The 14,699-nt window shown below is 32.4% G+C and overlaps 1 protein-coding gene and 1 long non-coding RNA gene across 2 annotated transcripts; both read right to left on the bottom strand.

Annotated features, from left to right (window-relative positions):
• Window positions 1–2,130: 2,130 nt before the first annotated feature.
• LOC116139159 lies at window positions 2,131–2,938 on the bottom strand. Its single transcript, XR_004129402.1, has 3 exons — window positions 2,724–2,938; window positions 2,426–2,510; window positions 2,131–2,299 (listed from the first exon to the last, which is right to left on the bottom strand). It is a non-coding gene; the product is annotated as an uncharacterized LOC116139159 (long non-coding RNA).
• A 5,927-nt stretch (window positions 2,939–8,865) lies between these two features.
• LOC116139062 (probable beta-D-xylosidase 6) lies at window positions 8,866–12,613 on the bottom strand. The gene is made up of 6 exons (XM_031424736.1): window positions 11,820–12,613; window positions 11,201–11,367; window positions 10,997–11,094; window positions 10,540–10,890; window positions 9,741–10,157; window positions 8,866–9,613 (listed from the first exon to the last, which is right to left on the bottom strand). The coding sequence occupies exons 1-6, from the start codon at window positions 12,576–12,578 to the stop codon at window positions 9,018–9,020; spliced, it is 2,388 nt and encodes a 795-aa protein (XP_031280596.1). The 5' UTR covers window positions 12,579–12,613; the 3' UTR covers window positions 8,866–9,017.
• Window positions 12,614–14,699: the final 2,086 nt, after the last annotated feature.

Here is a 14,699-nt window from a genome sequence, read left to right as displayed (position 1 = left end):
GTATTGTTTATTTACTTTATTGCATTTTATTGTTTATTCATTGCTAGTTACCTGTAATCACGCACACATCAATTCTGATCCCGTTAAGATCGATCGGATAACTCTTGTTGGTGTATTTTTTTCATCGACAATATATAATCATATATATCTTTAAAAATATAACTTCCAAAAAAGAAAAGAAAAAGTTGAAAAAATTCAACAAAATCTGAAAATAACAAATTAAGAAAAATTGAAAAAAAAAAATTTGGCAGACTTTTTTTCATTTTTTGTTTAATTTTCTTAATTTTTTATTTAATAACTAACTTTATTTTTAATTATTTTTTAATTTATTAACCCTAAAATTAATATAAGCCAAACTAGGGTTGAAAAATACATTTAATAAAGTTTGGGTGAGAAAATGTTATTCAGTCTCATTGAAAATTATAAAGTCAAATAATAAAGGGTATTATAGTCTTTTTTTTGTAGCTTTACCCCTGTCTGGTAACAGAATTCATTGACGAAGATTGATGATGGGTTGGAAATTGTTTTTTTCAAAATTTATGGGTGGAAAATGTAATTATATGAAAACCTTGGATTGGAATGTTATTCACTCAAAAAGAAAAAAAGCATTAAACCGTTTCTCTTCTAAAGCCCTCAAATGTCTATGGAGTCCCATATCTTCCAATTCTCTCACTTTAGTACTTCTTTCTTTTCATTGTTAACTTGATGTCTTAACGTGAGTTAATTATTATACAACACTTACGTATGTTAAAAAAGACCAACTTCCATTAATTGACATTACATTTGCACCTCCTATTATTAAGACTATGGTATTCACATAAAAGATTGGATATTTTAAAGAACAGCTTTTTTTTCACCCAAATAATGACTTAATGACATTTTCTCAACCATAGACTTTTAAAATATCACTTTATTATTCAAATTTATATTCCTTTTTTTATTCCAGCATCGTTACGACCCTATACCACCACCATTCAATTCCTCGATCATCACTCACCAAAACCCCTCAAACCCTACTTCCGCCAACCTCGCCAATCATTGGCAATCGAACGATTAAAGTTTTCGCAATTGCCCTCCCAAGTCAAATTTTGATTAATCCTAACCACCAAAATCCAACCTTCTACCACTAAAAGACTCATTGTCTCCCCTCTTCAAAAGTCTAACAACCAAGATCAAATTTGTTTTATGTTCGCCACCAGAATATAATTTTGAGTACTAAAATAGTATTTTAAAAGTTTATGAGTGAAAAAATATTATTAAACCATTATTTGGATAGAAAAAAGGCCGTTAACTCTAGTTTAAATGGTCCCATTTAAACCCAAGATGTCTAATTTAGGTTTAAAGCTCGTCCAAACACTGTTTACCAGTAAATCATTAAATAGATTTTCCTAGCTTCCCATGTGCTTAAAGAAAAGACTTAACAAATTTCTAAACAAAAGTCTATGATTTGATTGAATGAAGCCATAATGGAGTGAGTAAACCTTCAGCCAAATATTGTGAAAAGTTCAATGTTTCTTCCCCCTACTATTTCAAAAGTCAAATACCTTGACAAAAGCAAAAAGATTGTTGGCTTTGACACTTAGCTGGACAGCTCAATTCCATGAACTTTCATTATTACTTGGCATTTAATTAGTTGCTGAATTATTGTTTTCTTTTGGGCCACAAACGACCTCATCACTAGCCAGAAAACTGCAAAAATTATGGACAACTAGTCCCCACAACGATGGAAAAACTCACAAAAGTCATTTCTGCTCGCCTTACATAAAACAAAAGTGGAAATCTTAAATGCTTATACCACCAGAAAAATGGCCTGCGTTGATGCGGAACCGGTGCCGGAAATGACACAATCGGCCACAACAAGCTTCCGGCACCAAAGTGCGGATCGGGAAAGGCCAAATTTGTCTTTCCCGGTGCCAGTTCCGTGTGGGCGCAGGCCTAATTTCCGGTGGTGTTACCAGAAATCTGATCTAACCTTTAAAAGAAGAACTGTTTGTTCCAAAGGTGCTTGCCAGAAGTAACAGAAACTATATTATATAAGTATTAAAATAGATCAGTTGAGCAATTTAATACATCAAACATCAAAAGCATTTCCAAGAAATACTTTTAAACATAAACACTAACAAGTTAAAATGAATCCAAAACAACAACTTAATTTAAACATAAAACTATATAACAATGGGATTACATAACATAATCGTAAATAGAAGCGGAATTACATGAAAATCATCAGCTTATAAAGATGATGGAGGGATCGCAGCAACACTCATCAATAAGGCAGCAGCAACACAAAGCAGCCAGACTGCAACAATATATATATAATATTAAACCAAGATCAGAAAATCAATATAAATAATTAATTTTACCCTATTCGTTAAAAAAAAAAAATTAAAAAAAAAAAAGTTGAATATGTAAATAATTATATTACCATCCCTCGAGAAAACCTGGCTCTCTCTTGGGTGGTGGAGCTGCATATTGAGGAGGAGCCATCACTGGAGGCCCTTGATAATAACCTGCAACCCCATAAAAAAATAATCAAGCTCAAAACTTTTTTATGAAAAGAAAAAATCCCACGAACAAATCACCATAAAATGAGATGAACAACAAAATAAAGCGGCTAACCCAAGTTGAGAAACTAAAAATCAACGAAAATCTATGGTTTTAAGTTTTAACAGAAAAAAAAAAAAATCTGGAAGAAGATATTGAAAGACATGCAAAGCGATTACCTTGAGAAGGATAAGGATAAACGTACTTGGGGTCACTCATCGTTGAGAAAGAAAAAAACTTAGGCTCTGATTACTGAAGTTAGATAGATTATATGAGTATGGAGGATGAAACTAGAAGCTACTTGGAAGGGAGAGTTGAGATGCCCTTGTTGCTTTTTATATGAAAATGAAGAAAATTAGAGTTTCCAATGTGTATAACATCATATTAATTGGTAGATTCTACATTTTTATTTAAAAATATTGAATTTAATTGTTTTTCCATTTTCATAAAGTTATTCTCTTGCTTACTTTCCGCGTGCTATAGTGTTTCTTCTTTCTTTGGAATTGATACGGCCACTCCCTTCATTATAATTTCACATTTGAATGCTACATTTAATTTCTTATTTAAATGGATTTATAAAATCTAATTAAAAATAAATAAATAATCATAATTAATTTCACATTTATTTGTAATTAAATTAAAAGTTGTTTACTTTTAAACAATACATCTATTTTTTGTTTATAAAAAAAAAAAACTAATTAACAAATTTAGAATGTATTTGTCTTAAAATATATAATTTTTTTTTAAAAGTATTATATGCTTAGTTATTTTAGAGTATCAGTGGCACTAAATCTAACTAATTCTACTAGCCAAAAGAACTTATTTAAAACTAAAACCACTTTTAAAAAATGTTTAGACCATTTGTTTATAAGATTTAAAATAAGTTATTTTACGGCTTTTAGGAAAAGTTCAAATATTGGGCTTTTGCCCATAAGCTACTTTTAAGCTTATTTAGAAATATTCCTATTCAATTTTATACATTAAACTTGATTGATCATTGTACATTAAAATTTTTTTTTTTTATAAATTAATATTAGAAAGCTTTTTTTAAATTTTCCTAACCAAAACAATATCAAAATTTTCGTAAAAACGCTACTTATATAAGCTGTACTCTAATAAACTCTTCTTCTATTAGTTTTACCCAAGAAGACATATCAAACAAACTTTAAATTAATTTACAAAATTTACTCTATAATTTGAATAGGGTTTATCTTGAATATAACTATTCTTTAAAAAAAAAAATTTGATTAACATCAAAGTATGGAAGATTTTATTACCTAAAAATGGTGATTTAATTTTGAATAGGATTAAGATGGGCGTTAGAAAGAAGAGTGTACAGATAAAAAATTGCTGAATTTAGCGGGCCTAGTAACAGCTCAGCAAATCGCACAATGTGGCAAGGCTATTAAATATTTGTGCAAAAGACTACCCTACCCATTCAATTATTAATCACTTTATTATTCGTTTAGTTTTATCCTATCATTTTAAGAATACATTCAAATTTTTATTTCCTTTAACTGGGGATTTATTAATCAAATCAAAATCTAAAATACAAAAAAAAACTATGATTAACTGAGAATCATGTTTCTTGTAGAATTTTGTGATGCTCTATGCATGTGAAAAGGAAATTTGAACGCGGAAAGAAACAGCAAATGTGACTGTCACTTTATCCAGAACGAAACTGCAAATGGTTGGCTTAAGATGAACGTGTTCCGCATTTGTCAAATAGTGCAGGAGTTATCTGTTTACATGTGTGTTCTTAATTGATAAAGACTCTTTTTGCAATTTTTCAAACCTTTTCATTAAAACCCATTTGAACACTTTGATGAAAATAAATTCCTTTTTCATATTCCTGTCACCATTGTCAACATAGTTAAATTTTATCATTTGGGAATATTTATGATGCGTATCCCATTGAATTCACATTTAAAATTGTGATTTGTGCTTGCCTTTTTAAGATGCCATTCCAACATTTGACGTCAACTTTCCAAACTAATGAGGAATTGTTCTTAGTATTAAAACTTGTATATCCTGCATGGATAGGTGCATGCATAGAAACGGCGCCATTAGAAAATGGAGAGATATTTGAAGAACATAATATTATACAACAGAAAAGGAAGGCATATATAAGCTTTCTTTTTAATATTTAGTTGCAATGTCATGGTGGTATTGGAATGGTTTACAACTTGAAACAAAGTTATCCTTTTGCTCTGGCAGATCCAACTTTTGATGCAAGGCTGAGTTGTGCTTGTGGGATATATATATATATATATATATATATATATATATTTACCTTTTCTGTGTATATAAGAAAGGTATCCATTCATATTCACACCACAAATTAATTACTTTATAAATAAATACATGAAGCTTGTAGAATAAAAAGATATACTAAGGATTTTGAGGGGAATACCTAAATATATATGTTGTGTGGTAAATCCATACAACATGGATTCACACCATATATCCCAAGGTTGTGTTGTCATTCAAGTAGTATGTCACTCTATCTAAGATTTACATCACTTGTAAGTAGGGATGGGCATAATACCCGACCCTACAGGGACCTGTCTCAACCCCACTCTGAACAAGGCAGAGTTTTCCTAAATTATTCGGGATTTGGGTTAGGCCCGAGCCCAAAATCAGTCCTCGAATTCGGGGACGGGATTAGTCTTGCCCCGCCCCACCCTAACCCGTCCTCGCCCCGAATTCCCTGACCTGACCTGTACAATATTATATATAGAGTAAGGTTTAATTTTAACCATTTAATCCTCTATTAATTTTAATAGTTGAAAATCAATCAATGAAGCCATAAATTATACAAAAACAAATTATAATTGTGTGAATGTTTTATAAAACTATATACAAATAGCTAATAAATAAAACTATATTAAATATAATAAATTATTATAAATATTTGTAATACATAATAAATATGGTATATATGTATAATGTATCATTTGATATGCATAATATATATGTATAACGTATCATTTCATATTTTGATTAATTATAATAAATCAATAAATCATTACAATTTTTTTTTTTTTGGTCCCTCATTGAATCATTATTTCAATTCCATTACCTAATTGCCCTTGTTATATTATAGTAGTTATTTATACAGAATTTATTATAATATATATGTATAATGTATCATATGTAATGCATTATGGGGGCGTTTGGTTCAGGAATGTTAGATTACTGAGAATGTTGAATTACTGGAAAGATAGATTACCTTGAAAGATTACTGGGAATCTTTAGAAAAATATGTTTGGTTAGTTGGTGGGTATGTTATATTAATATGTTTGGTTATGGGGAATAAATTGGTGGGTATGCTATTTAAATTACTAAATTGTCCCCCTTTTAAATATTAATATAAAATTATTTTTATTATTAATTTTTGAATAATTCTTTTAACCCCCAATATTTCAGATTTAGCTAAAACACCCCCGCTTATATAAAACTTTAATTTATGACGAAACTAACCCCCACCTCTGCCGCCACCGCGAACCATCGCCGGATGTCCGTGAGTACGCACCGTGACGAAGAGGCTCCGCTATGGCCGTTTTCGGCCATATTGATGGCCGAAAACGGCCATAGCGGAGCCTCCACAGAATTTCCAGTGTTTTTAGGGACTCCGGCAAATTTCCGGCGGTGGTCCGTGGTGGGTGACCGCTGTCGGCGGTGGTGGCTGGGTGGCTGTGGTGGTGGTGGCTTGGTGGCAGTGGTGGTCTGTAAATTATTTTAAATATAAGGGCATTATTGTCCAAAATTTTAATTAAACAAGGGTAAAATTGAAATAGGATTATAAGTAAATTTGTTTTAAAGTAGGGGTTATTTATGTCCAAAATTTTTATTAATAAGGGATAAAATTGTAACAAAAAAAGATAACCCTGGTAATCTCAGAAAACCTAAGAAAATGGAGGTAATCAGATTACCTCTTATATTACCAATAGTAACCACTATTGGTATTTGAAGATTACTGGTATCTTATATTACTTGACAACCAAACGTGGTAATCAAGTAATATAAGATGACATTACCCCAGTAATGTCACTTAACCCCGAACCAAACTGACCCTATGTATAATGTTATGTATTATTTAGAATATTAATGAGATATTGTAATATATATGGTATAATTTATTTAGAATTTATTATAATATATTATATATTATACATTATACATAATATGATATTATCCGTAATCATAATATCATATATTCATATGTTAATACTTGTTACTTAATACAATAATACATAATATTATACTATTAATATATAATATATTTATATGTATGTATAATGTATAATGTATCATAATTATAATTTTGAATTTTGATTCATTATAATTTATAATTTTTTTTAATCATTATCATATATATGTACAATGTGTTAGAAGAGGTCAACCTGCTCAGAGAGTCGACGCCCATAAGCAATCCTCTTTCAGTAAGAAACAACAAGAAATATTGTCGTTATCATCAAGATAATGGGTACCACATGAATGAGTGTCGGGCTCTCAAGCAAGTAATTGAAGACCTCATTAAGCAGAGGCACTTCAAAGAGTATGTTGACGGCTCTACTTATAAGTCTACCATTGTAACATTATGTAAGCATATTTTTTACCCTTAATTAGGGGGGTTCTTTCATAACTTGCGCAAGCCGCACTTGTATATAGAGAAAGCCAAGAAAACAATACAAAAACAATGGACGTAAGATTTGTACTAAGTATCCAAACCACTTTAAAAAAATTATTTCTTGTGTTATTGTTGTGCTTTTATTTCGTTCATTGGTCCAGCATCAACGACGGTCATATCTTGGTCGTTAATGATGGCCATATCTTGGCCGTCGTTTGTTGAAGGCCAAAAGATCTTGGCTAGATCTAGCCGTCAACGGCTAGATCTGGCGACCGTAGATTTGGTATTTTCCGACCAGATCCACAATAGATATAGCTAAAAAATGTCATATCGATGCACTATCGGCCATATCCAGTCGGTAGTGCACCATTACGACATATTTCGACTATCTTCCGACGATGATGATCGAAATCTGGCAAATGTAGATGGGTGGGGGTATTTTGTCAATTTATTAAACTTTTATTATTATGAATGTTTAATTAAATTAACAAACCTAAGAGGTTAAAAGTAATTTAAATATTTTAAAAAAATGTAATTAAAAAATATACAAAACAACTTTTCAGAATACTATTCAATTCAACTTTTTCCAAAAAATCTATTCTAAAAACTGTAAAATAGTGAACCAAATGGAGCCATGGGTTTCATACAAACTCTTTGTGTAGATTTCATCACAGATCTTAAATACTTCTAGTTGATGCAAAAAAACCTCATCAAGAATATACAAGACCGATCTATTTTGTCCTTATCCCTTATTGATTGAAAAGTTGTATCGATCTAAGCCCTGATCAATGCAACAATCCCAAAATGGTATTACTCTTAAACGAGTTTCTTACTACAGTTACAATATATTTTTTACGGAATAATATATATATATGTATATATAGGATTCGCTATCTTCTATTGAGGGGCGTTCCAATGGTTTGAGACGGGTAAAATCTAATATTTCGTCGAATACAACATCAATCAGATTATAAGTCAATGTATCTATGCTAGTTTTACAAAAAAAATTATTTTCTTTATCTTTATAATTAATAAAATTAGTTGTTAATTATATTATAAGTGTGATGTTTTGGAATTAAGCGGGCAAAACTAGATTAATCACAGAGGTTAACGTCACGCCCTGTGCTACCTAAACCACGAAACTTTTGAGATGTAAGTTGCCTTACCAACTCCCCAAACACCTTTGTCTTCTATTTGTTACTTCAAAGTTAAAACAAATACATCATGCAACTTTCATCTTTACGTCCTGTTAACGTTAACATGCTTAGACAGCCATTAACAATCATACTTTCAAGAAGTTATAAAATTTTTGTTAGGTCGATTTTCATAATTAATCAAGCTTTAGTAAAGCCTGAAGGTAATGGTAACTTGTTCAATGTTTTCTCAAGTAATGCTACATATTCAAACTATTCCCTACACACTGACACCTATATGTTTGACATATCATCCACTCTAATTTATTTGCAATATCTCTAATTTAAAAACATCTAATCACGTTAAAACACATCAGTTTGTATGAATGAGTTTGTACATCAAGTATTATTCAATCTAAAAAGAGGTTATATAGATAAATTTAAAACCACAAGAAGGATGTGACTAAATTTTATACCAAAGCTCAAGATATGACCCCTTCAAATTTTCAATTGATTTGATTTTCTATTTCCACAATAATGATTGTCAGGTTTATTTCCAAGCTTGGATATGAAGTATTTATGAATTTCTAGGCTTCCACAAATTTTGATCTACTTACACACCAATAGGAGCAAGAAAGACACTTCAAAAGTGATAGTCTTTTATTAATGAAGTAATTTTAGAAGTGATGTTTTAATTGACCATGTCATCAAGAAATTTCAATAGTTACAGAATGCTCCATATCTCCTAAATTTAATCTGTAATTACCCAACGGCAATATCCTATTTCCATGCTCATTTGCAATACTAAAATGTTCACAAGGATCAACTAAGATGCTTATTTCTTTTGATCCATTCTTAAAAGTATGCACTCTATCAAATCCAATTAACTGTCTTTCTGGAGTGCCTTTGGCAACTTTTGGAAATCTAGCAAACAACATCACCACATGGCTTCCATCCATATCACCCCTATTCATCACACATATTCGAAAATAAAATCTCAATGAAGTGCAAGATGTTACCTCATATGTGTTTACATAATCAAGTCCCGAACCTTCTTGTAGTATATTTCTACTAGAACGAGCTTTGAAGGAGCCCGATATACTTAGTTTACTTGGTGCTGACAAAAACTTGTAACTATAATTGGTGTAGCTTAAGCCTTCTCCAAATCCATATACTGGATCTCCAATGTAAAATCTATAGGTTCTTCCAGGATAACCACGAGAAGGATCAGCTCTCATGTTCATATCATTCATGGGCACCTTGGTGAATGACTCAGTATACCAAGTCATAGTAAGTCTTCCACCTGTCATTTTCATAAGCAAATGTTGCGTTAAATTTAAAAAAAAAAAAAAAAAAGTGACGCTTGGATGCAAGTGCATTAAAGTTCCCTTCACTTTAAGGTAGGAAACTAAAATTATTTCATAACCAACCTGGATTATAATCGCCAAAGATGATTTCAGCAAGTGCTTTTGCACCAGCTTCACCAGGATATCCAATCCAGACAATGCTTGAAATCTGTGGGTCGCATTTTGCAAATGATACATCAAGGGGTCCACCGCCAGTAAGAACTAGAATCACTGGCCTTTTACTAACAGTGGCAACAGAGGATATCAGGGCCATTTGTTGACCAGGCAAGAGAAGACTAACTCTGTCAAGATCTTCAGTTTCTTGTGTCAAATCCAGCCCAGCAACCACAACAACAAAGTCAGCTTTTTGGGCAGTTTGAATTGCTTCTTTAAACCCTGCATCAGAATCACAAGGTACGTCTGCACAACCAGAAGTGTAGTATGTATTCTTTATGTAGTCTTTAAATCCTTCAAAAAGGCTCTTTGGACTACATGGAATTCCTACACCATTAAAAACATTAAAACAGTTATTATAGCAAATTTGGTAGTAAGATCTTTTACAAGATTGTGAGACCCACAATCACTCAAATTTGGTGCAATTTTAAGTTTCATGATTATTAGCTACTGCAATAAATTTATAACTCAGAATTATTTGAAACAAGTCATGTTACAATCTGAAGCAGATAATGAGCTCTTTCATTTTTCATGGAGAAGGGGGAATAAACATTTCATACGAGTAATAAATAAAGCTATACATGACCAAGTGGAGATTCAAATATCAATAAAGAAGATGAGAATTAACCGTATTGTTCTAACTAATAAGCATCAATATAAGCACAGATATCCAAATGAAAACGAAAAACTTAACTTCATTGTGATGTACCTGTGTAGCCACCACCCATTTGGCTTACGTTATTTGCCAGTGGCCCAATGATGGCTAATGAAGAAACATCATTCTTATTCAAAGGCAGGAACTTCTTATCATTTTTTAGGAGCACAATTCCCTGCCTCGCTGCTTCAAGTGCTAGAGTCTTGTGCTTTGAGGTACAAACATCTTTAGGACCCAATTTTCCAAACCTCCCTTTTCTGGGGTTTCCATTAAATAGTCCAAGGCGAAGTTGAACTGAAAACAGATTAAAAAGAGCTCTGTCTATCTCTTCCTCTCGCACTTTTCCTTCATCAATAGCGGGCTGTGTGTACCGAAGCATAGACGTTCCACAATTAATATCCATTCCTACAGAAAATAATTTATATTATTACTTCCTTTAAACCAAAGAAAAGTTTGTTGTTAATGCTAAAACAGTCAACAAATTCAAAAGAAATGAAATAATGACAAAAACCTGCTTTAAGAGTATCAGCAGCTGAATCCTCTGGTGATTTTGAGTAATTCTGATAAAAATGGATTGTAGCCACAGCATCACAGTCTGAGGTAATGTATCTATATTTATGGCACAAACAGTTCTACAGGTAAGGCCCACATATAATTAAGTACAAGTTTCAATTTCATCATATCTTATTGTATGAATAGCGATAGAAAATTTTACCCTTTGAAGCCCCATTTGTCTCGAGCTTTTTGAAAAAGATCCTCCCTCAAACACGCAGGCACTCCATTAACTTGATTGTAGGAACACATTAAGCAGCTTGCCTTGCCTTGTTCAACACAAGCACGGAATGGCGGCTCATATGAGTCCTGCATGTCTTGCTCTGTAACCTGTGACAAAAAGAAAACAAAATAAGCTAAAACATATTGAACTCAAATGAAATTATCTTAAAGAATATGACTAGAAAAGGGCTTTTACATAACTAAAACATTCTCTAAAATCTACTGACACCAAGATAAAGCATACAAAACCCCCTTAAAATTTGCTAGCATACAATTTGCAGAAAAATAAAATGTCTTACCACAATCAGAATTGGCATAATGGCCTACTAACAATGATAAATAAGGCCAAGACATAAGAAACATGGTTAAAATCAGCTAGCATTCGATTCAAACGAAGGCCATATTACAACCAAAGTTTGAATCCAAACTGACCAACAATTACAAATATGGATACAAAAGCATAACCTACAAAAGCCAAATATGAAAAAATTAATCTAAACAAGCTAAAATTGGTTAAATTTAGTCTCATAGATAGAAAAATAAATAAATAAATATCTTACCACAGCATTGAAACTATATCTACTGAAATTCTTCCACTTCTCCAAGTCATAAGCAATCAAATGCTTACAACAAGCAGACAACATAAGCCCCTCATCATCATCAGTCTCATCACCTTCCCCTTTCAACGCCCTCTTCTCACCAAACACAAAACCATCATCACCGCCCTCACCGTCCCACTTCCCACTCTGAAAACTCTTCACATACTCAATAGCATAGGCAGAAACAAGCATAGGATCTTCCCCAGGACTCTCCTGGCCTCTCCCCCATCTGGGGTCCCTAAAAAGATTAACAGTTGGCGCCCAAAACGTCAGCCCAGCTTGGCCGTAGTTGTACATGGCTCTAGCCTCAGTAGCTATAGCTGATCCAATCTTGGACCAAAGGGTCTTATTAAAAGACGCTGCAGTGACAATAACTTGAGGAAAACTAGTGGCTGAAGGCATGGTTCCATTGAAGTTGATTCCAGGGCCATTGGTGGCAATTCCATGGAGAGATTCAGACCACCATTCATAGGCAGGAATGCCAAGTCTCGGAATTGCAGAAGCATTGTTAGAGAGTTGTTGGATCTTTTCTTGAAGAGTAAGGAGAGATATTAAAGACTTGGCCCTGGTGGCTATGCTCAAAGAGGTGTTGCAAAATGGGTATTGGTTATATTGAGGAGAGTTGCAAGGGAACTGAGGAATTGTTGGGCTTTGTAAGATTGATCTGGAGGCAGATATGAAGAAGAAGAAGAACAAAATGAGAAGTTGATTTGGAGACATGAATGGTTTGACTGAATAGTTTTGTTAGTTGGGATTTTGTGTTTTCAAAGTGAAGAAGATAAAGCAATGTGTTGTGTTTAAAACTTTAAATAATGGATTTTGATTCAGTCACCCAATCTCTTTGATTTGATAATAAATTTCATATCTTAATAATTAAATAAGATTATACATTCAAATGATGAGAGTGTAAAGTGTTACTAGTGTAACGATTAATAAGGTTTACTTCCTTTTCTTGAGTTTTTTGGTTTAAAGAAGGTTTATTTTCTCTCTTAAGTTTTTTGGTTTAAACGTTAAGGTCACCTACTATTATAATATTGTGATTTATCTGGTCTTTTGAATTTAGAAAGTGTTCAATAAAACCTGAGGATTAAAGTGAAAAATATGAGCTGGTCTAAACATCCCAATTAAAAAAAAAAATGTGAGGATTTGTTTGATAAGGTATGATGAATGATAAAATAATTTAGGGTGTGTTTGTTTTTCCCATTTAAATCTCAGATCTAATTAGAATTAAAGTGAATATATATATAATTATTTAGATGTCATGAATTTTTAATAACAAACACGACCCATTTCTTAATATTATTAAATATTACGTGACACTAAAATCAATTAAGTTTTTAAAGTGATAAAAACAAACACAAAACAAAACCAACTTAATTGAAATTTTGAAACTAAAAGAAATTAAGAGTGGTGAGGTGAGGTGAGTTGGAACAAACCATATGTCACAAACACTTAATTGTAATATTATTACTATGAAAATCCATTTTCCATCTTCAAAAACTAATAAATCAAAATCTCCAATCTTCGTAAAGTTGGGCCCTAATTATGAAGCCCAATAAGCATGATCCACTACTTTCCAACTGAAAACTTCAAGAATTCACTTTAGGAAACTTATCTTGATGCTAATCTCACCCTGATTCAATCATATGCTTGCTAATATAGTATAGCATATGCAGAATTAGATTCTAAAACACGAAGATTAAACGCAGCTAATTAGACAAACCTTAGGCCAAAACTGGCACTCTAAATTTAATTAAGAGATAAGAAATGATATAAAATGTGGATGATTATGGTTGGATGAGTGTTGAAGAGGGAGAAGAAGAATCTTGGGATTCGATGAAGTCATGCTCTTCATCGTCTATGTTTTGTCTGCTTACTGCTGACTCCACCTCCGGGAATCGCTCCTACAGTTTCGAACTTTGCAGAATCCAAGCCCCACATTACTGCAGTTTTAAGCTAAATGTCAAACCACTCTTAAAAAAACAAAGTTTGCCGTTTATGAAAATAGAAATCACCCTTTATCGATGATGCATCAAACGACGTGAAGAATAAACTTTTGCAAGATTCCGTAAGAACAAATAATTAAATATGACCAAGTCTTCATCTCAATTCTCTGATGGAAGAAAATATTTTATACACATTTGTTTCCTATTCTAAAAATCTTATTTTATTTTATTCAATTTTTAAACCTCTTAAATTTATTAATTTAACTAAACACCCTTAAAAATAATTTAAAAATTAACAAAAAAACTTCATCCATCCACATTTTCCAGATTCCGATTAGAATCTGGTATAATGGCGCACTACCGACTAGATTGGGCCGATAGCATACTGATTTATCATTTGAAAAGGCTAGATTACGGCCAAATATCTGGCCGTTGACGACCAGATCTTTGGCCATAACTAGTCGTCAATGACGACCAAGATATGGCTGTCGTTGACCATCAATGACAGCTATATCTTTGATCGTCATTGACAACTAAAACATGGCCAGATCTAACCGTAGATCTGGACTTTTCTAGTGTCATCTCGATACACGATCGACCAGATCCAATCGATTGTATGCCGATATGACGACTCTGGCCACCCTCCGGTGATGGTGGCCGACCGTCAGTATTTAAGGGGTGGGTGGGGGTGTTTTTGAAATTTTTAATGTTTTTATTACAGAGGTGTTTAGTAAATTAACAAACTTATGGAATATTTTATTAATTTTTAAATCCTACCTCGTTATTCTCACCAAACTCTTACTTTTTCAAAAATACTAAAACAATCAAACTAGTTTGGTCATAGTCTTTATGTTGAAAAGTTGATCATAAACATACTCTCCGAATCAAATCAAGA

This window comes from Pistacia vera, unplaced genomic scaffold (assembly GCF_008641045.1).
Source record: "Pistacia vera cultivar Batoury unplaced genomic scaffold, PisVer_v2 Contig347, whole genome shotgun sequence".
Classification (NCBI taxonomy): Eukaryota; Viridiplantae; Streptophyta; class Magnoliopsida; order Sapindales; family Anacardiaceae; genus Pistacia; species Pistacia vera.
Note: the sequence above shows the minus strand (reverse complement) of the source record. Positions and strands in the feature narration are given on the sequence as shown.

Excerpts from the sequence above, each read along its gene's own strand:
- LOC116139062 (XM_031424736.1), bottom strand. The coding sequence starts at position 12,578 with ATGTCTCCAAATCAACTTCTCATTTTGTTCTTCTTCTTCTTCATATCT. Across the intron at positions 11,095-11,200 it reads GACAAATGGGGCTTCAAAGG|ATACATTACCTCAGACTGTG; the intron begins GTAAAATTTTCT and ends CCATAAATATAG. Across the intron at positions 10,891-10,996 it reads TGCTGATACTCTTAAAGCAG|GAATGGATATTAATTGTGGA; the intron begins GTTTTTGTCATT and ends TATTTTCTGTAG.